The sequence below is a fragment of the Danio aesculapii genome, chromosome 13 (genome assembly GCF_903798145.1).
Source record: "Danio aesculapii chromosome 13, fDanAes4.1, whole genome shotgun sequence".
Taxonomy (NCBI): domain Eukaryota; kingdom Metazoa; phylum Chordata; class Actinopteri; order Cypriniformes; family Danionidae; genus Danio; species Danio aesculapii.
Genome location: NC_079447.1, coordinates 31,352,601 through 31,379,288, shown reverse-complemented (window position 1 = coordinate 31,379,288; position 26,688 = coordinate 31,352,601). Strand labels below are relative to the sequence as shown.

Sequence of the window (26,688 nt, the reverse complement as noted above, 5' to 3'; positions counted from 1 at the left end):
ATAATAAAAGTTTACGTTTATATAATAAAGGTTTAATGCGTTTGTTTTCTTAAAAATTAGCTGGATTGGAAGCTGGTAAATATTTTTTAATTTTAAATAAACGATTTCGTAATTATTCAATTTAAGCTTTATTTGTAATGTTTTGTACTTGTTACTGATGAAATCATCTAACGTTATTAATTTTCATAGTTGATTATATAAATGATACAAAAGCATAACTTACGCTGCTTAGGGCAAATCTCACATATAGGAAAATAGTTCGAAATTATGGTGTTGGAAAAAAGCTAAAAACCCGCACATAAAAGTCACCCAAGTCAATGCACTTTGCTCTTTACACCCGTCTACTTACGTGATCGCGCGGGTTTGCTTGTCCAATTCTGGCAAAGTTTGTAAAGTAACTTTGAATAGGTTTGGAGCTTTGCTTGCTCCTCAAAATGAAGCGAAGAGTCGATAAATCCGAAGGTGGTGAACCTGCTGCAGGACTGCAACAGTCTAGTCCGACACTTAAGGATGTGCGTGCAAGGTAAGACACTTTTTTAAAGCTGATCAGACACCTGTATAAAACAAACACCAAAATTCAGAAAAGATGCTGTAAAAATTAAGAACCTGTGCTGTAAAGATTACTTAAAATAATATGTTTTTTAGTTAAATTTTCGATGCACGTCATAACTATGACTATACAGTTCAGTTAAAAAAAAATAGAGAAGGAAGTTTATGTTATTAATCTTTTGATAATATTTACAAAGTACCATATTCACAAATGCAAATTTAATAACCAAAAACAATTGTATCCTTCTATACTAAAAGAATTAGAACATTATACGAACAACATAAAGCAAAGCAGTAATAAAAAAAAAAAGCCATTAAAAATTTTACTTAACCTTCAAGGCCCTTACCCTTTGTTAGTTTATATACTTACACATATATTTGTTTGTATTATTTATATTTTGTTTTTGAACCTTTTGTTTCTTCTTCTTTCCTTCTTTTGGTATTTGCATTGTTCTGCACTTTGTTCGTTAAGCATTAATAAAAAAATAAAAAAAACAGACTAAAACAGATATTTCGTTTGATCTTGAGTACTGAACCACCATGTAACAAAATCAACACTATTCACATTGTGTTTGTGTGTACATTAATGTTTATAGCTCTCAGTGGTCATTGGCTAAAATAGGACTTATTTGTGTCCTCGTCCTCTGTGGAACAATTCTGATTCTTCAACATGTCTTCTCTGGTATGCAACTCTTATTTTTTAAATACTGAGGTAGTGTTGTCATCTCTACAGTTTATGGATTTTTCCTAAGCTCGTTTGTGTGTTTGTTTGTTTGTTTTTTTCAGACTTTGTTGACCTCAGCCGACCTTCAGATGTGGGTCTCAATCACACTATAAATCTTTATCTCAAACCTGAGGAGGGTGTGAGAGTGGGCGTGTGGTTAGTTTTTTGTTGTTTATACACACACACGCACGCACACACACAAACAAATCCTAAAATAGATCAGTTACACATTCTGAGGTTTTCTTTCTTATTAATATTTTGTAGGCATACTGTACCTGAACATAGGTGGAAGGAGGCGCAGGGCAAGAATGTAGAGTGGTATGAGAAGGCTCTAGGGGACGGATCGCCCATTTTCATCTACCTACATGGCAATGGGGGCAATAGGCAAGAAACCCAATTCACCTTAATCAGCATAACTGAACCCTTTATATTCTGACTTCACTAAAGATTTTGGTGTGCTGCATTTTTTTCTTTTTTGCATTGATCATTGATCTTGTGCACTGAACTTTGTGCTGCATTGCCCTTTATCTTATTAAAAATATGCAGCTAATCTTTAAATCTAAATCTTTTAGTAACATCGCTATTTAAACAAAGTTTAAAAGCCAAAGTAAAGTCAAGTAAAGCCAAACAAAAACTGGAAGTGTGTAAACACTACCACTTACTCACTATCCTTTGACTTAGTCCCTGATTATCAAGGGTCATCACAGTGGAATGAACAGCCAATTAAGCTGGCATATGTAGGGGGTTTATGCTGCAGATGCCCTTTGTTGATTTTTATTTTATTTTTTATAGATATTGAACCAATATTTTTTAACTAAGTTTTAAGAATTTAAGAGGTAAGGCTCATAAAACTATGTATCAACTATGTCAGTATCTGGTGTGACCACCAGTTGCCTCATGCATTGCAACACATCTCAGTGGAATGTTGGTCCACTTCCCTTAAATAGTTGTTCAAAGTTGCTGGATCTTGGCAAGAAGTGGAACACACTGTAGAATACACTGATCCAGAGCATCCCAAACATGCTCAATGGGTGGAATGTGCAGTGAATATACAGTCCATGCAAGAAATGGGATGTTTTCAGCTTCCAGGAATTGCATACAGATTCTTGCAACATGGGACATTACTTGCTGCAACATGAAGTGATGTCCGGGGATGAATTGCACAACAATGGGCCTCATGATCTTGTCACGGTATCTCTGTGCATTCTAAATGCCATCAATAACTTGCAGCTGTGTTCGTTGTCCATAACATACACCGGTCAATACCATAACCCAACCGCTACCATGGGCCACTTGATTTACTATGTTGGCATGAAATAGGATTCATCCATGAAGAGAACACCTGTCTAAAGTGCCAGACGCCATTAAATCTGAGCATTTGTCAACTCAATTTGGATACCATGAGAAACTGCAGTCAGGTCAAGACCCCGATGAAGATGAGGAGCATGCAGATGAGCTTCCCTCATACAGTTTGTATGGAAATGCTTTGGTTATGCAAACCGATTGTTGCAGCAGCTGTCCAGGTGACTGGTCTCCGACCATCTTGGAGGTAAAGAAGCTGGATGTGGAGGTCCTGGGCTGGTGTGATTACATGCGGTGTGCAGTTCTGAGGCTGGTTGAATATACTGACAAATTCACTGAAACAACTTTAGAAATGAGGTAGATAAATTACCATTCAATACATGGCCAACAGGTCTGGTGGACACTCATGCAGTCAGCATGCCTATTGTACGCTCCCTCAAAACTTCAAAACTGCTGTGTGCTAAAACTACACATTTTAGTATGGCCTTAGTTTTATTGTGGCCAACCTAAGCCTGTACAATAATCATGCTGTATTATCTTGATATGCCATATCTTAGAGGTGCACAGATTATTTAGGCAAAAAAGTGGAGCAGAAACAAAAGTGCTGCGTTCATATTTTTGTTGAGTGTAATTCTGTTTATTTTATCAATACTATTGTTTTCGATTTCAATTTTTCAATTTAAAAGTCAATTTTAAAGTTTCATTGAATTTAAATAATCCAGAAGTCCAATCATTTCTTTTCTTCTTTTTTTCTCGCATTTATAATTATTAATTTATAATTAAATAGAAATGTAAAGGGTTAGTTTTCCCAAAAATGTAAATTACATTATTAATACTCACCTTCATGCCATTCCCATCCTCTGTTTATGGATCACAGACCTCATTTTGAGAACTTTGACTAACTGACTATGCTGAAAATCTGCTTTCATCTGCATTCTGGCATGACTTCTTTTGTGTCCCTTCAGATCTGCACTTCATCGTATCGGAGTTGCAAATGTGAGTAAACTCACTTATTTATTTCATAATGAAAAAGGACTAAGAACATGAACAATGGTAATAACTGAAGCACTTTGGCTATACAGGTCTTAAGTGCTCTTGGATATCATGCCTTGGCGATGGACTACAGAGGTGATTGTAGCCCACAGTCACTGGAAACTCATTTCAGAGTCCATATTTCTCCATTTCTTACTCAAGTATATTAAACTCTGTCAGGTTTTGGGGACTCAACTGGTGAACCTACAGAGCCTGGACTGACTACTGATGCCGTACACCTGTATAACTGGGTTAAGAAGCGCAGTGGAAACAGCCTGGTGTGTGTGTGGGGTCACTCGATTGGTAGTGGGTGTGTAGGATCTGTTTTTTATTTGCTACATTTTCAAGACAATGTATTATGATTGCATGAGTTTGCATCAATTAAAGATGATTTTCTACAGTATGCAATTTAACTGCTGTATTTTTCCTTTTCAATAGCGTAACAACTAACACTGCAGTTCAATTACTGGAGGAAGGTCAGAATTTGACAGACTTCATTATATAATTCTGTTTATCTCTGTGGCTCAAGAGTTGTTGTTTTGATTTTTGTAGTTCTGTGGCATAGTATGCATATTTTAAACAGTTTTTATTTCTTTAAATGCATTTCTTGACTGTGAAGACAAACTGCACATTTCTTGACAGGAAAAAAGTTTGATGGAATAATACTTGAGGGTGCAATGCTAAGTGGGCGAGCGGCAGCCAAACAAGGCTATGGACATCCTTTTTCCTGGGTAAGTAGAATTTAGGATCTTTGAAGTCATGGCACCATAACTATAAGAACTGATTTTGATCTGATGTGTTTTAAACACCTTTGATTTCATTCAAGGGTCCCACTTTATATTGAGTGGCTTTACCTACTACTATGACATATACTTACCGGCCATTTTATTAGGTACACTTGTCCATTTGCTTGTTAACGCAAATTTCTAATCAGCCAATCACATGGCAGCAACTCAATGCATTTGGGCATGTAGACATGGTCAAGACAACCTACTGCAGTTTAAACCGAGCATCAGAATGGGGAAGAAAGATGATTAAGTGACTTTGAACATGGCATGATTGTTGGTGCCAGGCGGGCTGGTCTGAGTATTTCAGAAACTGCTGATTTTCTGGGATATTCACGCACAACCATCTCTAGGATTTTCTGAGAATGGTCCGAAAAAGAGAACATATGCAGTGACCGGTAGTTCTGTAGATGCAAATTCCTTGTTGATGCCAGTAGTCAGAGGAGTATGGCCAGACTGGTTCGAGATGATAGAAAGGCAACAGTAACTCAAATAACCACTCGTTACAAACGAGGTATGCGGAAGAGCATCTCTGAATACACAACCCGTTGAACCTTGAGGCGGATGGGCAACAGCAATTCAGTTCTATTCAATTCATCTTTATTTCTATAGCGCTTTTACAATGTAGATTGTGTCAAAGCAGCTTTACATAGAAGATTAAAGTAAATTGAAATGGTGTCAGTCCAGTTTTCAGAGTTTAAGTTCAGTTTGGTTCAGTTCAGTGTGGTTTAATTTTCACTGCTGAAAGTCCAAACGCTGAATAGACTACAGCAGCAGAAGACCACATCGGGTGCCACTCCTGTGAGGTAAGAACAGGAAACTGAGGCTAGAATTCACACAAGCTCACCAAAATCGGACAACAGAAGATTGGAAAAACATTGCCTGCCCTGTTGAGTCTCGATTTGTGCTTGCATTCGGATGTTTGGGTCAGAATTTGATGTCAACAACATGAAAGCATGGATCCATCCTGCCTTGTATCAATGGTTCAGGCTGGTGGTGTAATGGTGGGGGAAATTTGGGATGTGGTGGAATAGGGAATGCGCATCATGGATGTGCAGCAGACAAAAAAAATGTCTGAGGAATTTTTCCAGTACTTTGTTGAACCTATGCCATGGAGGATTAAGGCAGTTCTGAAAGCAAAAGGGTGTCCAATCCGGTTCTAGTAAGGTTTGTCTAATAAAGTGACTGGTGAGTGTAAGTACTGTATATTATACTTATTGTGTTAATATTGTATTGCATAACTCTAATCTTGCTATTCAGAAGGGATATGGGTAAGGCTTGGGACAGATTTGGTGGTATGGGTAGGTTTAAGGTGGGTTAAGGTATACGTCATTGGTCAACAGTGTAACAATATATGTAATTACAGATGTAATTACATGCTGACAATGTTTAAAGTACAAGTACAGTGTAAACTGTATGTACATAATAAGTTAATTGTACCAAATGATTAATTTAAATGAAGTACATAGTTTAAGGCCACTTAAATGCTAAATATATGTGCTTAAAGCACTTAAACACAATATTTTATATATATTTTTACATTATTTTAAAGATTAGCATTCAACCAGCACATTGTTACAAAATAAAATTTACTTAACAATGTAAGTCTGTAATTTGATGATCAGTATATACGGTTCATAATTATAATCTGGTATACATGTATACCTTGTTTGTATCTGTTTTTTTCTTTCCTCCAGTTTTATTGGAAGTTCCCATATATTCAGTTCTTCCTCTTCAATCCAATGAAAAACAACAAAATAGTCTTTCCATCTGATGAAAAGTATGTGACATTGTTTTACTAACATAATTGTAATTATTGTGGGAATTTACCATTTTAAAAAAACTTTGCATATCATATTATGAAATGATTAACATAATAAAATCATATTATATTACATAAACCTCTTATAAACCTTTTCCCCCTTTTGTTGTTGATAGTTTGGAGAAAATCAGAACTCCGATTATGATTCTCCATTCCAAAGATGACCATGTGTCACCCTTCAGTGTGGCTCAGGAGGTTTGGAAGAAGATTAATTTACTGTTTTTTGTTTGTTTGTTTGTTTGTTTGTTTGTTTTGTTTTGTTTAATTATTATTATTTTTTTTTATCTTTAAATGCTTTTTTGGGGGGGGCTCAGATTTACAGAATTGCAAAAAAGGCTCAGAACTCAGATGAACGAGTCAAGCTGGTGCTATTTGATGAAAAGCATGGATATCTTCATAATGGGCTTTATAGAGATCATCGTTTGCCAAATATGTTAAGGTGAAGTCATCTGATTATTACTGATTATAAGATTTACATCTATATAGGAAATACATTAGCTTTGGTAACAAATCCATAACCAGTGAAAAGTAATTAGTTAATTTTGAATATATGTTCTAAAATTGTTAAACTGTTCAATATACATCACTAAATGACAATAAAATATAATATAACGGCTGCAAAATGAATGTCTGTTTTATTTTACAGGGAGTTTGTGCAGTCACTGATGGCATGAGACACAATGTGGGAGGAGAATGATTTAATATCATAATATCCATAATATTCAGCTACTGCAAACAGCTTTTTATTATAGTTGGTGTTGTAAATAGTTTTAAACCACATTAATTTCTTTGATCAAAAACATTTTAATCTCTGAAATTTTATAAAATTAGTCAATAGAGAGTGAATTTATTGTGTTGTTAATATTTTTAACATTCGCTTCTTTTAAGATTGAATAGAAACTATTTTACAAACCATAAAATCATCTGTACAACTTGCTGAAGACTTATATGAAGACTCACACGTCATCAGAATCATCATCTTTATCATCACCATCATCATTATAGACCTTTGCTGTTTTGCTTGGTCTTTTAATTCAATTAATCTTTATTTGTATAGCACTTTTACAATGTAGATTGTGTCAAAGCAGCTTCACATTAAAGGTCATAGTGATGAAACAGTGTCAGTTCAGTTTAGCACAATTCAGTGTGGTTTAATAATCACTACTGAGAGTCCAAACACTGAAGAGCAAATCCATCGATGCGCAGCTCTACAGATCCCGAACCATGCAAGCCAGTGGCGACAGCGGCGAGGAAAAAACTTCACCAATTGGCGAAAGTGAAGATTTAAAAAAAACCTCGAGAGAAACCAAGCTCAGTTGGGCACAACCATTTCTCCTCTGGCCAAACGTCTTGTGCAGAGCTGCAGTCAAGGCGCCGGAGGCTGGAAACTGGACTTTAGTGAAGACTCGTCTGTCCCTGGAGTGTTACAGGAATCGTGAACAGTCTCATGTTCTCCACTCCTCCGTGACCACCACAGCAGCTGCTCAGGATACGGCCTGGTCCAGGATATGGAAATCTTGGGATCATCTCGTCACTGGTCTTGGATCGAATCAGTGGCGCTGCATAGTCTGAGGGCCTCGGGATGAGTATCCCCAGGTGGAAATAGAGAATAATTAGCGTAGCTGCTGTTCATAGTGTATACAAACAAGAGGTAAAAAACGACATAACGAGAAGAATTTCTTTAAAACTTGGACGTGCGTATGTGTTCAATCAATGTTATTACTGGTTATTTATCATTCTTATCTACAGAATTGTACAAATTTCAGGCAACAGATTTTAAGGCAAACTAAGTGGTCTCCCAAATCAAATTTGCTAAATTATCAGCGCAATACAAAGTCATGTTTAATGTTGTGCTGAATGTTAAATGCTAGCGAAAACGGGCAAGTATAGCCTATCTTAAAGTATTTTAAATCTAGTGCTCAAGCACATTAAAATTCCCCCATGTGGTTAACACTTCCAGTATTTTATACCTGAATAATGTATATATATATATATATATATATATATTACATATAATACTAATATGAAAACTAAATGTTATTTTACAATGACTCACTTTATTCGGTGGGGAATATTATCATTACCTCATTTTTAACTACACAAGAACTCCTATGTTTTAAACTGTTCATTTTGTAGACAGAATGTTTTTAAATTGATTTTCAATATAAACACACACTAGACGAACGTGCATATAACTGTTATGCTTAAACACAGTTCATAGTTAAGAATGAGTAAATGATAATGTTCCCCTCCAAGTAAAGTCATGACAAACATACAAAAACATGTCATAAGTTTGTTACATTTAGTTTAAAACTAAAGAGTTAATTTTAATTAACAAACCTCTACTAACAAATAATTAAGGTAGCCATTATTCACACACAACTCCAGTGACTCATGTTGTAGAAAGTTATTTCATGATTTTCATATTCATAATGAAGTAATGTTTCATTTACATATTAATACATCATTATTCATGTACTGTTATTTGTATAGGCTGCTGGTTTTCTAAATATAGGCTTACTCTGATTTAACCAGAGATGTTTACATAGAGAAGAAACTGTCAAAACCTATCATTTTACTCTAACAGACACCAAACTATCACCCGTTTCGCAGCACGAATAATGCAGGGAAGGCTTTAAAACCTTTTAATAGAAGTATAAGGGTATAGATGCAATGTTTTCTCAAAATTGTGCTGGAATATAAGCTTGTAAATATTCTTTATTTCTAAATGAATGATTTAATTAAAAATTCCATTATTTCCATCACTTTATTTGTGATTTACTGTACTATTCATTTTCATAATTGGTCATAAATGAGACATACAAAACCAGTGTATGCTTGGGGCAAATCTCACGCTAAGGAAGCAAAGCAAAATCTGATGTGGAAATAAAACTGCAAAAAGCCTGCACTGGTGCACAAAGGTTAAGTCCATGCACTTTGATCTTTACACCAATCCGCTTCCGTGATAGCCTGGGTTGTCAATTATTGCAGAAGTTTTGTAAAGTAAATAGGCTCAGTTTTGTTCACTCTTCAAAATGAAGCGAAGAGTTGATAAATCTGAAAGAAAATTTCAAGCTGCAAGACATCAACAGTCAAGTCCGACACCTAGGCCTAAACATGTGCGTGCAAGGTAAGCCACCTAAAACTATTTCTTAACTTTTAAAAGGTAAATCAGTGTAAATAATCATTTTGTTTGACTAGATTTCTGCATAAAGTAAACAGAAACTAAATTAGCAAATGTCTCTGAGTGTAATGCACCAAAAAGTGAGATAACAATGTGGTAAAAAGAGAAAAACATACATGCTCTATAAATATTGCTTGAAATTTGCTGTTTGTATGTTAAATCTTCAATGAAAGCCATAGCTAAGACAATCCTAGGTTCATTTTATGAAATTCAATACAGCACAGGAAAAATCTTTAAAGACGAAATCACATATTTTGCATTGTCCTAAATGCCCTGCATCTTGGATACTAAACCATGTGTCAAAAATCAACACTATTGACATGTTTGTGTACGCATTCCTATCTGTAGCCCTCAGTGGTCATGGGCTAAAATAGGACTTATTTCTCTCCTCATCCTCGGTGCAACAATCCCATTTCTTCTGCATGTCTTCTCTGGTATGCAACTTTTATTTGTCAAATATTGATGTGGTGTTGACTCCTCTACGGTTTATGGATTTTTCCTAAGCTCGTTTGTTTTGTGTGTTTTTCCAGACATCGATGACCTCAGCCGACCTTCAGATTTGGGTCTCAATCACACTATTAATTTCTATCTGAAAACTGAGGAGGGTGTGAGAGTGGGCGTGTGGTTAGTTTATGTCATTTATATGCTAAAAATAATAAATTAACACAAATCAATGACAAATAATGAGTTTTCTTTCTTTCTTTCTTATGAATGTTTTGTAGGCATACTGTACCTGAACATAGGTGGAAGGAGGCGCAGGGCAAGAACGTAGAATGGTATGAGAAGGCTCTAGGGGACGGATCGCCCATTTTCATCTACCTTCATGGCAATACAGGCAACAGGCAAGTAACCTAATTCACCCTAATTAACAACATTTGGGATCACTTTTCATTCTAAGACTTCACTAAACAATTTGGTGTACTGTATTTTGTATTTATTTATATTTTCTTTTTTGCATTGATCATTGATCTTGTGCACTGAACTTTGTGCTGCTTTGTCTTTACCTTTATTACAAAAACTGGGATGGGCAACTGCAGTTAATCTCTAAATGTCAATCTTTTTACAACCTCACTATTGAATAAAATATCACTCAAGTGAAGCCAAACATAAAAACTGCAAGTTTTTTCTCAGTATGTTGTAGTATTGTTTTAATAGTAATTTGATAATACGCTTGTAGTGATCAAACGGCACTTAGAAATAATTGAAATTAAACCCTTTACAATTGATTGACAGTTTAAATGATATATTTTAAGGCCCCATTAAATCTATTTTTAAATATTTCTATTTTTGTTATCAATGTCATTATTTTTTATTTACTATTTTACTTTTAAAATTACAATTTAATTGTGGGGTGGCACGGTGGCACAGTGGGTAATGCTGTTGCCTCACAGCAAGAAGGTCGCTGGATCGAGCCTCAGCTGGGCCAGTTGGCATTTCTGAGTGGAGTTTGCATGTTCTCTCCGTGTTCACGTGGGTTTCCTCCGGGTGCTTCGGTTTCCCCCACAAGTTCAAAGACATGCGCTATAGGTGGATTGGGTAAGCTAAATTGTCTGTTGCGTATGAGTGTGAATGAGAGTGTATGGGTATGCGCATCCGCTGCATAAAACATATGCTGGACAAGTTGGCGGTTCATTCCATGGTGGCAACCCTTGATTAATAAAGAGACTAAGCCAAAAAGAAAATGAACGAATGAACAATTTAATTGTTTTATTATATTTTAATCATCTAAAATCATGCTAAATTCAAAAATATTAACTGAATAATAAGAGTTCAGAGGCTCAAACACCAATATTTCCTCGTTATCATGAAAACTCCAGGTGAAAAAACAGGTCAATCAGAACAAAAAACAGACTGATGATTCACACAGCATCATTAATATTTATCTGGTCAAAACATTTGCTAATAAGAGTACAATAATTATACATGTTCCTATAGGTTAAGTTTATCTAAACTTGTCTTATCCTAACTATGTGTGTGGGACTATTATTTTAAAAACAAGAGCTGCAATATAGACCTCTCAGGTAATGCAACACAGCTTGCTGTCAGAACACAAAATTCGTGAAAGTAGGATTATAAATGTATTCAGTGCACATGAAGAGGCATAAAGTCTGTTTAAATCTATCTTTTGATAATTTAATGTGTATATTGTTAAATTTAATAAGTGTATGCTTTTAATGAGACAACAAACACATGGAGACGGCTAAGTACAAGTGTTTACTGCACGTTATTAAACTTCTAATTTATTATTATAGAGGTAGATATTAAGTCCTTCCTGTGTTTTAGATATGTTAAAACCACAAAATTAAACTCTAAAACATCTCTACCAGTGTCTTTTATTTATATTTGTAATTTAGCCTATATTTCATCGACAACACAACTGACTCCTTTGAGCTAAAATAAAGTTCTTTTGCACTTCAGCTAAATATACTGTCATTTAAAATGTATCTATTTAGTTTGTTCAATATTTTTTAACAACTGAAGTATGGTTATTTTGCATGTGTTTCAGAGATGTATACGTCATGCCGTGTATGAGAGAGAGAGAGAGAGAGAGAGAGAGAGAGAGATAGCAGAGAGAGAGAGCAGGCACTGACAAGCTGCAAGAGGGGTCTGGCTGCAGGCTCGGTGCAGATGCAATCTGAGCTGCATCCAATGCTTTTTAATGCGCTCACCTTACCCCACCCCTCACAGTGACGTCACTATCTCCATTGAGTGCATTGTGTCTGACATTGCATCTCTGAGCGATGCAATCTCAGCTTGCATCATAAAGGCTGCTATTGCACACTATTGCAAGCTACAGAGTGTCATTAATATTTATTACCATCTTAAAACAGAGCTTTTCATTCTAGGCGTAATTCCTGTGGTTATAAATGTGCATATGAAACTTTCTGGATTATTTTTGCACTTAATGCCAGACACCTACTATGTAGATATCAGAGAACAATTTTAACATATTGAATCAATGAAGTCTTTGGCACCTTTAAATATGTTATTTTTTTCTGGATTTGAAACTTAATAGAAATGCAAGACCCTAAACAAGTGTTAATCAAATAAAAGCATTAAATATTAATGCATAAAACATGTTTTTAAAGAAAAAAAACATTATAATTAGATTAATTATTTTGAAATATGATAGTTGAAATAAGTTGAAATAAAACATGGAAGATTATTTGTGATTTATTCTTTTTAAACATAATTGTATTATTTTTATATATTATTTAGTGAAATACATCTTACTTTACAATAAAAACAATTAGAATAAGCAGAAAGAGCAGAATTCATATTGTGTTTTATTATTTACAGTCCGTATTTTTGAGATTTGATTAAATCAATAGCCCTCGTTTGTCAAATTCTGTGACATTCTGCATTTATATAGTAAATGCAATTGTATTACTGGATTCTGCTATTCTGTCTATGGAAATCCTAGGGGCCTCGTTTTGTGGTCCTCCTGTTTATGGATCACAGACCTCACTTTGAGAACCAATCTTTAACTAAATGACTTACAAACTACAGTAATCGGTGCCTTTTGCAATATGCTTAAATGGCATGACTTCTTTTTTGTCCCTTCAGATCTGCACCTCATCGTATCGGAGTTGCAAATGTGAGTAAACTCAGATTTATTTCATAATGAAAAAGGACTAAGAACATGAACAATGGCAATAACTGAGATGATTTGGCCATACAGATCCTAAGTGCTCTTGGATATCATGCCTTGGTGATGGACTACAGAGGTGATTGTAGCCCACAGTCACTGGAAACTCATTTCAGAGTCCATATTTATCCATTTCTTACTCAAGTATATTAAACTCTGTCAGGTTTTGGGGACTCAACTGGTGAACCTACAGAGCCTGGACTGACTACTGATGCCATATACCTGTATAACTGGGTTAAGAAGCGCAGTGGAAACAGCCTGGTGTGTGTTTGGGGTCACTCGCTTGGTAGTGGGTAGGAATTGCTCTTCTATTGACTTCAAATTTATTAGAAACAATTGAGAACATGTAATATGATTGCAAACTAAACATATTATTTCTTCATTATTTAATTTAACTGCTGTATTTTTCTTTCTCAATAGCGTAACAACTAACACTGCAGTTAAATTACTGGAGCAAGGTCAGAATTTAACACACTTCAATTTGTAATCTTGTTTATCTGCGGCTCTTTAAAGTTGTTTTGCTTTTTAATTGTCAATGTATGGCAATTGTAATTGTAATGTATTTTCTGCATATTGCATGGTGTGATCATGGACCATTTCTTCATATTGCATGTTTTTTATTTCTTTAAATGCACTTCTTGACTGTAAAGACAAACTGCACATTTCTTGACAGGAGAAAAGTTTGATGGAATAATACTGGAGGGCGCATTCCTAAGCGGGCGAGTGGCAGCTAATCAAGTCTTTGAACACCCTTTTACCTGGGTAAGTAGCTTTCAGGATCAAAACAGCTGTAATCTGTAGCATAGCAAAGCAACTGGTCTGGAAAAATGTGTTTTAGACATCTTTGATTTCGTTATGATAGACTTCCTGATGAGTTTTAGTATGTAGCGCTTAAATCTGGCTGATGGTAGAACCCACCACATCAACAATGTCACAGTGTCAGACTGATAGTGGTGCTACATTTGAGATGAGCAAAATACATTTCGTAATCTTGGAATTGTAAGGTTCTATCTGTGTTCTGAATGATTTTGAGATATTGAGTTTTTGCATTCCATATAGCAAACAGTATGTGTGTAACATTTGTTTTTAAATAAAAAGTCTTAAAATGTAAACAACTTTAAAAAAAACACATCCAATAATGTAAATAAGTTGTCATTTAATATGACAGTAACTCAATTTTGACAAAAATGTCAAAAAGAACCTTATAATTCTAAGGTGGCGATTTGTAAGATTCAGTTTCCACCCTGACTCGATTTTTGGATATTCTTGAAGAAGCTGTTTTTGCTAACTAGGCACCCAGTCAGAGCTAATCAGTTCACAGATTTTTTTTTTATGTTGAAATTTCATTTCATGTTCAAGACAACAGACCAAAACTTTCCAAGTGGACATGGATACTTTTATTTATACCTTTGTAATTGTTAAACAGAATGAGATACATTCTCTATCTGAGATGCAGAATATGTTTGTATGGTGTTAATTCATTCATTTTCCTTCGGCTTAGTCCCTTTATTTATCAGGGTCACCACAGTGGAATGAACCGCCAACTTATCCAGCATATGTTTTACACAGCGGATGCCCTTCTAGCTGCCATGTTCCTATCAGTTCTGGGAAACGTCAATACACACTCATACACTACAGCCAATTTAGCTTAGCTTACCCATTTCACCTATAGCGCATGTCTTTGGACTATGGGGGAAACCGGAGCACCCAGAGGAAACACAGGGAGAACATGCAAACTCCACACAAAAACACTTGAACCAGTGACCTTCTTGCTGTGAGGCGACAGTGCTAACCACTGAGCCACCATGCAGCCCTCTATGGTGTTAATGCTAAGTAATTCGAACCACTGACCTTCTTGTTGTGAGGCGACAGTTCTAACCACTGAGCGACCATGCAGCCCTCTATGGTGTTAATATTAAGTAACTCGAACCACTGACCTTCTTGTTGTGAGGCGACAGTTCTAACCACTGAGCGACCATGCAGCCCTCTATGGTGTTAATATTAAGTTTAAATAAATCCATGGTTTGATTGTTGGTTCAATATTAGTAAAAAAAAAAAAAAAAACGTGTAAAAAAAAGGCTGGGTTGCACAGTCAATTTTTGTTGGAACAACATGAAGGACGGAATTTAACTTAATAGTTTTTACTAATTTAAGTTGATTGAACATAAAACAATTAAGTTGTCCCCAAAAATCTAAAAAAAAATGTGTTGTTTTAGATCATTTTAAATAAGTAGTTTGAACAAAGAGCGAATGTCATTTTTTAAGTGTACATCGAAGTCAAATTTTTAGCGTTCCACTGATGTTTGAAGAAAATTTTCAGAGTATATCATGAAATATTTTTTCGTTTGAAGAAAGTCTTATTTCTTTTATTTTGGCTGGAATAATAGCAGTTAAAATTTTTAAACATTTTAAAAGTTATAATTATAATATATTATTATAACACAGCAATAACAAAATATTATTAGTACCATAATTTTTTTTTCTGATCGTCTACAGAGCATAACTTGCCTAATTATCGTAACTTGCCTAATTACCATGATCAACTTAAGTCTGTAAATTGCGCATCAGGGTCGGCGTCAGCCACAACATAGGGTATGTGACTGGGTGAAGGCTACCCCAGACTGTCCACGTGAACTCGATGCAGAAGTTTAAATCAGGCTTAACTGAACTGAAAGCTGCAATCGTAATTTTTTTTCTAGATTGTGATGAAGTTACTAGAGAAGTGAAATTTTAAATGAGCAAACAGTGAGTGTTGCTTGTTTTGGGCAGAATGGATGTAGTAAAGTACGCATTTCATTCAGAAAGATCGGGAAAGGGGTTTTAGAAGAGTTATTACAAACTAACAGACTCCTGCTCACCGTTTCTGTTTGTTGTCAAAACTGACAGTTGACGTGGTTAAGCATGTTAGCCACGCCCATTACCTCAAAATGACATGATCTGATAAGTTAATTGAAAACAAACAGAAAGTGCATTTTCAGATTTAAACATTAAACATTACAAGGGCAAACTTCTTTTTTTTTTATGATATTCACAGATTACTTGGAAAAAAACTAGCAATGTGAGCTAAAAATCAAATGGTTAGTTTTGATTTCTTGGGGACTTTAGGCCGAATACTAAATAAAAGTAGGCTATAATAATAAGCGAAATAATATTATATTATTACTGTCACCATGGAAAATTTGTAAAATAATTAGAAATTTCACAGTAGGGCTATAATTTTGACTATAATATATAGAGGTTCTAGGTTTTTTTTTTTGTTTGTTAGTTTGTTTGGCTTGTTTTTTACTTCAAACTAAAAAGTAAGAACCAAAGTAAAACCAATAGTTAAGGTAAAATTGTCATGCTGCAAATGTATTCTGGATATGCCCTCACTGTCACAAGCAGAGGAAGATGTGCTCATTTAATCAGGAATTATATTCTGGTACAGGCATATTTTATTTGTACCTTTTTTCTTTCCTCCAGTATTATTGGAAGTTCCCATATATTCAGTTCTACCTCTTCAATCCAATGAAAAACAACAATCTAGACTTTCCAACTGATAAAAAGTATGTGACATTGTTTACCTGTAAATTGTACTAATAAATATTTAACATTCTAAAATCATATTATAAAACAAACCTCTCATCTCACTTTCCTCTGTTTTTATTGTTGATAGTTTGGAAAAAATCAGAACTCCGATTATGATTCTCCACTCCGAAGATGACCATTTAGTGCCCATGAGTGTGGCTCAGGAGGTTTGGAAGAAGATTAATTTACAGTTTATTTTTACAATTATTTGTTTCATCTTTAAACGATGCATTTATTTTCTGGCTCAGATTTACAGAATTGCAAAAAAGGCTCAGAACTCAGATGAACGAGTCAAGCTGGTGCCATTTGATGGAAAGCATGGATATCTTCATAATGGGCTTTATAGAGACCCTGCTTTGCCAAATATCGTAAGGTGAAGATACTCTATACTAATTATAAGATTTCAAATAAATTCTCATGGGAATTACAGTGTTATTTGGTGGTAAATCCATAACCAGTGAAATTAGTTACTTTTGAATGGTTACCTATTTCTAATGTTCAACATCCCTAAATGACAGTAAAATATTAGATAACGGCTGCAAAATCAACGTCTGTTTTTATTTTACAGGGAGTTTGTGCAGTCACTGACAGCATGAGACACACAATGTAAGAAGAGGATGATTTACAAGTAATATTCAGCTACTGCAAACAGAGTTTTGTTACCGCTGGTGTTGTAACTTTAAATTTACTGTTGTTTTAAACTACATTAATAAACATTCAAACCTTTTGAAACTACTTCCATTACCGTGGATTTATTGTTTTGTGACAATTTGTAAGATTAATTTTCTTTCGGATTGAACAAAACATTTTTCATAAACCATCAAATAAGCTGTAATGTTTCTTGAACGAGGTTTTTCACTGTATGGTCAATTAATGAAAATAAAATCAAATAAAATCTGGCTTTATACAAGTCTGCATTATCAGCACATTTGAACTGCAAAAAAACACTCACCGGCCACTTTATTAGGAACACCTGTCCAACTGCTCGTTAACGCAAATTTCTAATCAGCCAATCACATGGCAGTAACTCAATGCATTTAGGCATGTAGACATGGTCAAGACGATCTTCTGCAGTTCAAACCAAGCATCAGAATTGAGAAGAAAGGTAATTTAAATGACTTTGAATGTGGCATTGTTGTTGGTGCCAGATGGGCTTGTCTGAGTATTTCAGAAACTGCTGATCTACTGGGATTTTCACGCACAACCATCTCTAGGGTTTACAGAGAATGATATGAAAAAGAGAAAATATTCAGTGAGCGGCAGTTCTGTGAACACAAATGCCTTGTTGATGTCAGAAGAGTATGGCCAGACTGGTTCCAGCTGACGGAAAGGCAACAGTAACTCAAATAAACACTCGTTACAGCTGAGGTATGCAGAACAGCATTTCTGAATGCACAACACGCACAACCTTGAGACGGATGGGCTACAGCAGCAGAAGACCACACCGGGTGCTACTCTTGTCAGCTAAGAACATGAAACTGAGGCTAAAATTAGCACAGGCTCACCAAAATTGGACAATAGAAGATTGAAAAACGTTGCCTGGTCTGATGAGTCTCGATTTCTGCTGCAACTTTCAGATAGTAGGGTCAGAGTTTGGCATCAACAACATGAAAGCATAGATCCATCCTGCCTTGTATCAATGGTTCAGGCTGCTGGGGGTGGTGTAATGGTGTGGGGGAAATTTTCTTGGCACAATTTGGGGCCATTAGTACCAATTGAGCATTATGTCAACGCCACAGCCTACCTGAGTATTGTTGCTGACCATGTCCATCCCTTTATGACCACAGTGTACCCATCTTCTGATAGCCACATCCAGCTGGATAACATGCCATTTCATAAAGTGCAAATCATCTCAGACTGGTTTCTTGAACATGACAATGAGTTCACTGTACTCAAATGGCCTCCACAGTCATCAGATCTCAATCCAATAGAGCACCTTTGGGATGTGGTGGAACGGAAGATTTGCATCATGGATGTGTATCCAACAAATCCGCAGCAACTACGTGATGCTATCATGTGAATATGGACCAAAATCTCAGAGGAATATTTCCAGATCCTTGTTGAATCTATGCCACAAAAGATAAAGGCAGTTCTGAAAGCAAAAGTGTGTCCAACCCAGTACTAGTATGTGTATTGTTTTAAAATTTGATCTAATGCACCTTATATTTAGGATTGTGATGGGTATTTTTAAAATAATTAAACAAACTGTAACCATTAGCAGACCATAAACATGCAATTGTTTTTGCTTTCATTCAAGCTCTTGGCGGTACTTTAAATAAAAGATTTTAGGACGAGTTTGGTTTGCAAGTTTCAAATCACAACCAAAAAACCATAATTAAAAAAAACTATAACAATAATAATTAATTAGTTAATTGGCAACCTATTAAACACCTGACAATTCTGATGATTCTTGGAGGCATAATTATGATTTCTGAATAATGTTTAGTTATAATTTTATTAGACAAATTCAACTTTTATTTACAGTTTAAAACTTTCGATAAGTTAGTAGATTAGGCGTTACCTTTCACTCATTGTTTGAAGTTCCTATCAATGAACACTCCAGTAGTCCTGCTTTTACATCCTGCTAAGCAGCCTGCCTTTCCCACCACCGATTCTGTTTGCGCTCAGATGACGTGGCCATGGGTGGCGAAGCGGAGGGTTTCCTTCCTCATCGCTGACTCATCGCACTCTCCAACGATAGGTCTAGTAAACTCATGTGACCTCTTTCCACCAATCAGCGGTGTACGCGCTGATCACTCGCTGAACAGTTTTACGACAAACTCGTATGTGAGCATCCTAAGACAACCACTGTCATAGAACCAGGAAGAAGGAAGGTGGGATAGCCCCCAAAAAGATACCATTTCAAATCAGTCGCAGATTTTTCCCTAGAAAACCATGGGGCTCTGCAGGTGGACGTTTGAAGTGGTTGTCTTCACGGCTGTTTTTAGTTCGTTTCTGCCAGTTCGAGCAGATGAACACGAGCACAAGGTAAGATAAACTGCGGGCCGAGAAGCCCTCTGTTTTCGGTATGTGTATTCTCGAGAGACGCTGGATATTGTTCGGGTTGCAGTGTCAAGAGTAAAGAACGGAAATAAATTAAAATCAACTGACATACTAACTGATTTAACTGCTCTGTGTCTAGGTTAGAAATGCTAAACACATCAGAAGCTACGCGCCTAGCCTAGCATCAGCTATCTCATTACATTATGTTGGCAAACAGCAGAGGCTCTGTTCGCAGTAATTTTTGTATGAGGCATATCAACTGTAATAGTATTTTAAGCATAAATTAACCTCTCGATGTGTTGGTGTAAGTTACTGTTTGTTTTAGTTGTGTATGTGTGAAAGGGGTTACTCTTATGTCGGCTAACCGTCGTTAGCTAAAATATGTCCGTCTGTACATACACACACATCCGGTTCGTCCACACTTTTATTAAAATTATTCAATGTGAAACAATATTACACGTACATTAAAAGCAGCTTTGGTTGCAGCAATGCTGGATGGGCGGGTTGTCAGTCCTTTCTTGCTGACAAATTGTTTATTGTGCATTTTACAGTAAATTACTTAATTGTGTGTATGCAAATCATAATATGTAATCATGGCAACTTATTTGAGCTAACAAAAATTGTTTGTTATTGTAAAATGGTAGGTGTAGTCAAAGAGACCTTGATTTATCAATTTGGTCCTCAATACATGTATATCTTATTTGTAGTGTGCAGTCTTATAGTCACAATGATAACAGTGTTTGCTTTGGGAATTGTATCTATATAGAAGTCGTGAAATGAAAATTAATATTTTCTTCTAAATACAATCGCTTTAGATGATAATGTAAACAGTTTCTGCATTTAATTCTTAAATTAAAAAGACAACATAATGGTTGGGGTTTTTTTTTAATCAAAATGTCATATTATAATTACAATAATGTCATAACAATTCACCATGATTTTCTGGTGAAAACAGCAACAAGAACTTTATTTGTAGCGTATAAAGATTTTTCAATATTCTGCCCCTGCAAGCTTGCATTCAACTTTAGAGTGTAACCAAATCACAACAAAAAGTTATTTCTTTGTCTTTTGGTGTTTCAATGACAAGATTGTCAAAATTATCCCTGTTCACATGGATGTGCAAAAATGACTAAAAACATTATGCCTGCCATGCCAGTAGTTGATTTTACTTTTGTAAAAATAAATAAATGCACTCGCTTGCTTAAAATCCCAAAAGTAGCATTGTTTCTCTGTTTTTAACATTTTTGACATGCCTGTAGATGAAACGTGTATTACTTATGTGCGTGACTTCACCGTTTTCACAAAATCACAATTTTGTAGTTTACACAAGGACCTACTTCTGCTCTCAACTAACGCCTACTTTTTTATTTGTTTATTTTTTTTTACTTTTTCAGTAATCTGGTAAACTTGGATGTACATCACAATAACAAAGAAAACACAAATAATGCTTCATCGTGACTTTGAGTTCTCTAGGTCTGTTTCAGAACACAGTAAGCCTTGTTGTTGGACTATATTTTCAATAGTCAGTCTGTTGCTACTTTTCCATCCACCTATTTTATGTGCATTTTAGACATGCGCATAAAAAAATGGAAACTGCAAGATGCACCTAAATTTTAAAATGCGCATAACTGAGTAGGATAAACTTTTTTTATTCGATGAGAAAAGATGTGCATAAACTACGATGGAAACACTTTTACGGAACAAATTCCACTATGCACATTAAAAATGGTCATGTGCTTTGGTTATAAAAGATCAAATGATGATTAAAATATGTAAATGGACGAACCAGCAGGCTGAGCACATTGTAAAACATTTGAAATGTTTTTTTTTGGTCACTTTTAAACACTTTAACCATTTCACTGTTAGTGTTATTGTATTGTTAATTACCTCCAGCACTGTTAAGAACGTCTGTGCTCTGAGTCTCACGACTTCAGACGTCACCACGCGTTCATTGTGTCGGCATACTGTCTTCTGATGTGCAAGTCATTTATTAAATGAAGAAAAGATTCACGCAGCTTCTCCTACCCCATCAAATAGCATTTTTACTGTTGATTTTTGGCGCCAGTTAGGTGACAGTTTTGTTCTCGTTGACTCATTGGATGGAAGCGCTGCATTATGCACTTATCTTTTATGCAATATTTCAGTTTCGCGCATAAATTGAATTCGGATTTTTCAATGGAAACAGAGCTAATGTCTTGTTGCTGTTCTGTCCTGAAGATTCTTACCAAATGAATCATCAGTTCAGACATTTACAGTTTTTTTCCAATATCGGATGAAATATGAAAAACATTAGTCGTACAGCGCATGATCGTTTAATTCTAGGTGTAGGATATTTAGAGATTGCAATCTTTCCCCCATGACAGTATTTATAATATTACTGGAATGTAATCTGTGTGGTTAATCTGTAATGATGAATTATAGTTCATACAATCGTAAATGTTCCCATATATATGCCATCCCGCATCGCTAAAGGTGTAGGGATTTCTATTGGTAAATGTGCCCCATTGTGTTCAAACCAGTGTCAATGTGAAATGAACTGTGGGAGTGTGGGAGACAGTGTTTAGGGTTTCATTTATACAGACGTGCAGTTGTGATCTCTTCCACTTATTTTCATGTTAATTTTATTTAGACCATTGCATCCAGTGTCATGAATGTTGCGTTGCTCTTTATAATTGTTCTCTACATTTTACGTAGGGTTATGTAAAACTACCTGAATTACAGGTTCAAGCCCTGCCTGACTTGCTGCATTTTTTTGCCATTTTTTTATTCAAAGGATTTAAGAAACAATTCACTAAAAACTGTGATACATTATTCATCCTTACTGGCACTCTAAATCACACTGTAATAAGATGTAATGGCACTGTAATAAGATATTTTGTGTAATTTCTCAGTGGCTTTTATTTGCCCCCATACAATGGAAATCAGTCATTCAGTCGGTATTCTTTAAAATTCATTCTTGTATTTCTCAGAAGACACAGTTTTACAAGTTGAAAGAGCATGATTATGAATTATATTAGTGTATAATTGATGGCAGATTTTTATTTTATTTATTATCATATTCAGCATTCAACTCTCCATTTTACATCAAGATATTTCCACTCCAGAATAAATTTAAAACAGTTAATGGTGTTAACTATTGTGATGTATTGCCTGATTTGGTAGTGGCTTCTGTTTAATTCATTATGAATTAGAACATTTCTCAAACTTACAGCAGAATACTAATTATAACCATTGACAAAGCCTTTCTTTAGAGGTCTTTTTCATAAGGATGTCATTCATTATTCTCCTAATATATAAAATCAGAGCAGATTTACCTCCGCTTTCATACAGTTAACCCCACAATTCAGTGCCAAATATTTGGAGTGCGAAATGATGTTGGTTTGGAACGTTATGGCTAGTATCCAATTACATCTCTCATATTTACGTGCTTTTGGACAGTAACAAAAACTGCATATTTCAGCTTTTAAAGGAAAAATGTCAAATAGTGATGTCATAGTCAATGTGTCATTTAGAAAGAAAATAATTTTATTTTTACTTATATTCTGAAAAGTCCAAAATATACAATGAGGAAGAGCAGAAGTGCTGCATTCCTCCAGTAAATGACACTGATACCAAGAAAAAGGACATTAAACTCAAAGTTTAGGAGTTAGAGTGTGTAATGATGGTGTTTAAATAATACCCAGGATTAATTGTTAACCCATGGTTTATTATAAGCAGTTTAAAATTCGAGGATGATTGCACAATATTTTGTGTACCAAGGGGTTTAGAATGACTGTGGGTTAACTTTTACATTTACATTTAATCATTTAGCAGACATAACTATGACATAACTTTTAAAGTGTGAATAGCCATTAAATCTTAAATGAAGTGTAATATTGGACAAATTAATTGATGCTTTTTTTTTTCCTAGAAGCCATATTAGTTTACTCGTAGTTATTTTGTTGGGTATTGTTGCATTACATCAATGTACCAGTCCCAATTATAAAATGTCTTTCCTGCCAGCTAAATGTTATCATCAAGAATCAAGGATAGGTTTGAGTCTGGATCGCTGTGTGTGTGTGATTTGTTCAGATATTATTACATTTTGCTCTTTTCAGGGAATTGTTCAGAAGGAAAATGGAGGGAAATTTAGCTTCTTATAAATGGTGACTTCTGATGTTGAATAGTAATCACAAAGAAGTAGATGCTGATATTAGAAACGGGTAGCTAAAACAGTTTTCTTTCTCCTACAGTACACAGATAAAGAGGAGGTGGTTTTATGGATGAATACAGTGGGCCCTTATCACAACCGACAGGAGACCTATAAGTACTTCTCCCTACCGTTCTGTGTGGGAACGAAGAAAACTATTAGTCATTATCATGAGACATTAGGAGAGGCGCTGCAGGGGGTTGAATTGGAGTTCAGCGGTCTGGACATCAAGTTCAAAGGTATGGTCACACAATTAATGTCGCTAACATGCTAACCAGTTCAAGTGAAGCTTATCAACATCCATAAGCATTGAATAGTGCGAGTATGTAAATTACGTTTTCTAGTTCATTTGAGTTTGGTTAGTAAAATATTATCTTAACAATAGAGTAGTATTGCTCTTGTGAATGCATTGTGGATTTGTCTTACAGAGGAGGTGTTGCAGACGACGTACTGTGACATTGATCTAGACAAACCTAAAAGAGATGCGTTTGTCTATGCCATCAAGAACCACTACTGGTACCAAATGTACATAGATGACCTTCCCATCTGGGGTGAGTAACTGGGAACACGGAGTGATTGACAAGTCTGTGCTTTTCTATGTGTACAATAGAGATGCGCGGATCAGCTGAAATGACACCCGAATCCGCGGCTTCATACTAATCATCCGCCCGCACATATTTTTTATCTGATATATGTATCCGCACCCGAACTGCACCCGATGGTCACTTTAATGATTTAATTCTTTGTTTTAGGCATGAATGGTCAGCGTCAGGGCTGAAGCAAACTGAACTGGAGCTCTAGGCAAAAGGTGAACATGCCGCCCTCATACCGAAAGCAAAAACGAGACACGGAGGTGTGATTGTGCGTCCGACAGCTAGGACTGGGGCGGTGGGGGGGATTGTCACAGACGAAAGAGAGGACCGGGGGGTTATCGTGGACGCCGCCCTCTTTATTCTGCCGCCCGGGTCGCCTCTATGAACGCACCGGCTCTGGTCACCTTAGATATTAGCAGCAGATTCAGTGAGCTTTAATCTGCTTATCTCTGATAGTAAAGTAATACGTTAATCATAAACGTTTTTAAATGAACATTTGTTTATAAAAACAAAAGTTTGTCTTTAGACAACATTTTCTTCATTTTCAAATAGACACAGAAAGTAAAAATAAGACATTTTCGCTTTTACAGATATAGGAACAAGATAACAAAAAGGGTACCACTTCAGCCTAAACGGCAGCTATGTTGTGTTTACTTGGCCTTTTTCTTCGCACTGTGCAAAAACAGAATAGCATCTATTGTGCCTGGATTCGGGCGATTCCGCCTCGCCTCCAAAACGCGGCCAGCTGCACTGAATTGAGCGTTCGCTCGCACCGCTTGTTGTAGAAATTAACAATAATTCTCCTCGAAAGGCGCTGCGTTGTGGAAATATGCGATCATGTTTCTCCCAGAACGATAGCAGATTTTTCACTGATGACTCCTCTAACTGAAACTTTGAACAGTGGGCTACTCTTGCACTTCATCATGCCCATTATTTTGGCCATACCATCTTCCCATTCTGCAAAGCCCACTCTTTGCTTTTTTGCTGGTCCACTGCCATGTCCTGCTACATCCACCTGTAACTGACCCGCAATTAATCATAATGTCTTTTTTATTACCCGACCCGCCCAAACCGCGAATTATACGCAGCGCCCGCAGATATAACCGCCATCCGCGCATCACTAGTGTACAAAACCAAAGCACTGGTTTATTCCAGCAGATACCTTTTAAAGTTTGTTTGTTTGTTTGTTTTGTGTTGTTTTATCAACTAAACATTCAGTCACATTCAGTACTGTTGCTTTGCAAGTTTAAGTGTTTAACATTAAGACAAAAAAAAATTCCCTATGTATGCAGATTTTACTCATGTTTTGGTTTAGGTCGCATGTTTACACTGTTGACAATAGGCCTGTTTAAATTTGAAACTAAGCTTGAATATTACCAATCAGAACATTAATCAGATAATTGACTTTTATTATCTTGTCACTTTTCATTTTACCTGAATTATTTTCATGTACTTTTGTTAGCTTTCATTTAATGTTTTTCTCGGGTAATTTCAGATAGTTGGCAAATAAACATTTCAGATTTTTTGTTTGTACGTTTTCAGGGTTTTTTGCTTATTAGCTTTATTTTAACTTGTTTTAACGAGTGGTTATGAATGGTATGATGTAATTGTCAGGCAAAATTACAAAATATCTTGTAACAAAACAAGAAAGACTAGATGAGGTCTTTGTTTGTGGGTGACCCTGACTGATATATGATTGAAATCCTGCAGTTTTCAAATTTAATCATGTTTAAAGATTAACATAATCTTCGGCTATCTATTGTTCTGTTGTGTAGAGACTCTCCATTGTACTTTTGCCATTACTGAAAATGCAGTTAACACTTTTTAAAGTCCTAATGGGCTTTACATTTGTAGATAAATAGTAGTAGTAACATGTTGATCAGTATGTATTTAGTTCAGGGGTGTCCAAACCTGTTCTTGAAGCTCCAGTCATTATTAAACAAACCTGAACCAGCTAATCAAGGTCATCAGGATCACTAGTCTGCATTTGAAAGCTGAAAAATGCTTCAGGCGGCATATAGGAAGGCAACATGACACTGCTGAAGCCAGCAATCATGTCATCATTTATACAGAGATGCATTCATCAGATACATTTTTAAAGGCAGCATAGCTGTATCCTCTGCTGTCTGATATCCCTCGATCTTTCGCTTTGTTGTGTCAGCTGAGCTAAAAAATAAAGGTGGCATCTGAAACTTGCAGTTTTGGTCAGTTTGTGTTTAAATATGCTTTTGGCCAACTTTTTCCACCTAGGATGTCATTTCTAGCAAGAAATTCTTGATGGAGGTTTTT

General features: G+C 35.7%; 3 protein-coding genes across 4 annotated transcripts in view; all 3 read left to right on the top strand.

Moving 5' to 3' along the window:
* The first annotated feature begins 74 nt into the window (after positions 1–74).
* On the top strand, positions 75–8,198 carry si:ch211-117n7.6 (lysophosphatidylserine lipase ABHD12). Of its 2 annotated transcripts, XM_056470238.1 has the most exons (13): positions 79–523; positions 1,146–1,231; positions 1,336–1,429; positions 1,538–1,657; positions 3,541–3,571; positions 3,658–3,703; positions 3,788–3,917; positions 4,046–4,083; positions 4,250–4,338; positions 6,090–6,172; positions 6,331–6,409; positions 6,529–6,653; positions 6,861–8,196. In XM_056470238.1, exons 1-13 carry the CDS (start codon positions 435–437, stop codon positions 6,886–6,888), a joined length of 1,038 nt encoding a protein of 345 aa, XP_056326213.1. In that variant the 5' UTR covers positions 79–434; the 3' UTR covers positions 6,889–8,196. The 2 variants fall into 2 exon arrangements, with proteins under 2 accessions (XP_056326214.1, XP_056326213.1); XM_056470239.1 differs by lacking the exon at positions 1,146–1,231 and having other exon boundaries at positions 75–523; positions 1,352–1,429; positions 6,861–8,198.
* Positions 8,199–9,025: 827 nt separating this feature from the next.
* Positions 9,026–17,349, top strand: si:ch211-117n7.7 (Monoacylglycerol lipase ABHD12-like). Its single transcript, XM_056470237.1, has 13 exons — positions 9,026–9,344; positions 9,747–9,832; positions 9,929–10,022; positions 10,121–10,240; positions 12,966–12,996; positions 13,081–13,126; positions 13,211–13,340; positions 13,468–13,505; positions 13,721–13,809; positions 16,510–16,592; positions 16,703–16,781; positions 16,863–16,987; positions 17,183–17,349. Exons 1-13 carry the CDS (start codon positions 9,250–9,252, stop codon positions 17,208–17,210), a joined length of 1,044 nt encoding a protein of 347 aa, XP_056326212.1. The 5' UTR covers positions 9,026–9,249; the 3' UTR covers positions 17,211–17,349.
* A 2,042-nt stretch (positions 17,350–19,391) lies between these two features.
* tm9sf3 (transmembrane 9 superfamily member 3) overlaps positions 19,392–26,688 on the top strand; it is a 26,230-nt gene continuing 18,933 nt past the window's right edge. The window contains exons 1-3 of the mRNA XM_056470768.1: positions 19,392–19,602; positions 23,850–24,045; positions 24,235–24,357. Of these exons, the coding sequence (XP_056326743.1) occupies positions 19,510–19,602; positions 23,850–24,045; positions 24,235–24,357 (412 nt within the window). The 5' untranslated portion in view covers positions 19,392–19,509. The remainder of the gene's footprint in view (positions 19,603–23,849; positions 24,046–24,234; positions 24,358–26,688) is intronic.

Bases quoted from the DNA above. Each gene is read 5' to 3' on its own strand.
- si:ch211-117n7.6 (XM_056470238.1), top strand. From the start codon at position 435: ATGAAGCGAAGAGTCGATAAATCCGAAGGTGGTGAACCTGCTGCAGGA. The intron at 3,918-4,045 runs GTGTGTAGGATC...CCTTTTCAATAG, and splicing joins GGTCACTCGATTGGTAGTGG to CGTAACAACTAACACTGCAG. The intron at 6,410-6,528 runs GTTTGGAAGAAG...GGGGGGGCTCAG, and splicing joins CCTTCAGTGTGGCTCAGGAG to ATTTACAGAATTGCAAAAAA.
- si:ch211-117n7.7 (XM_056470237.1), top strand. From the start codon at position 9,250: ATGAAGCGAAGAGTTGATAAATCTGAAAGAAAATTTCAAGCTGCAAGA. The intron at 10,241-12,965 runs GCAAGTAACCTA...TTGTCCCTTCAG, and splicing joins CATGGCAATACAGGCAACAG to ATCTGCACCTCATCGTATCG. The intron at 12,997-13,080 runs GTGAGTAAACTC...TTGGCCATACAG, and splicing joins ATCGTATCGGAGTTGCAAAT to ATCCTAAGTGCTCTTGGATA.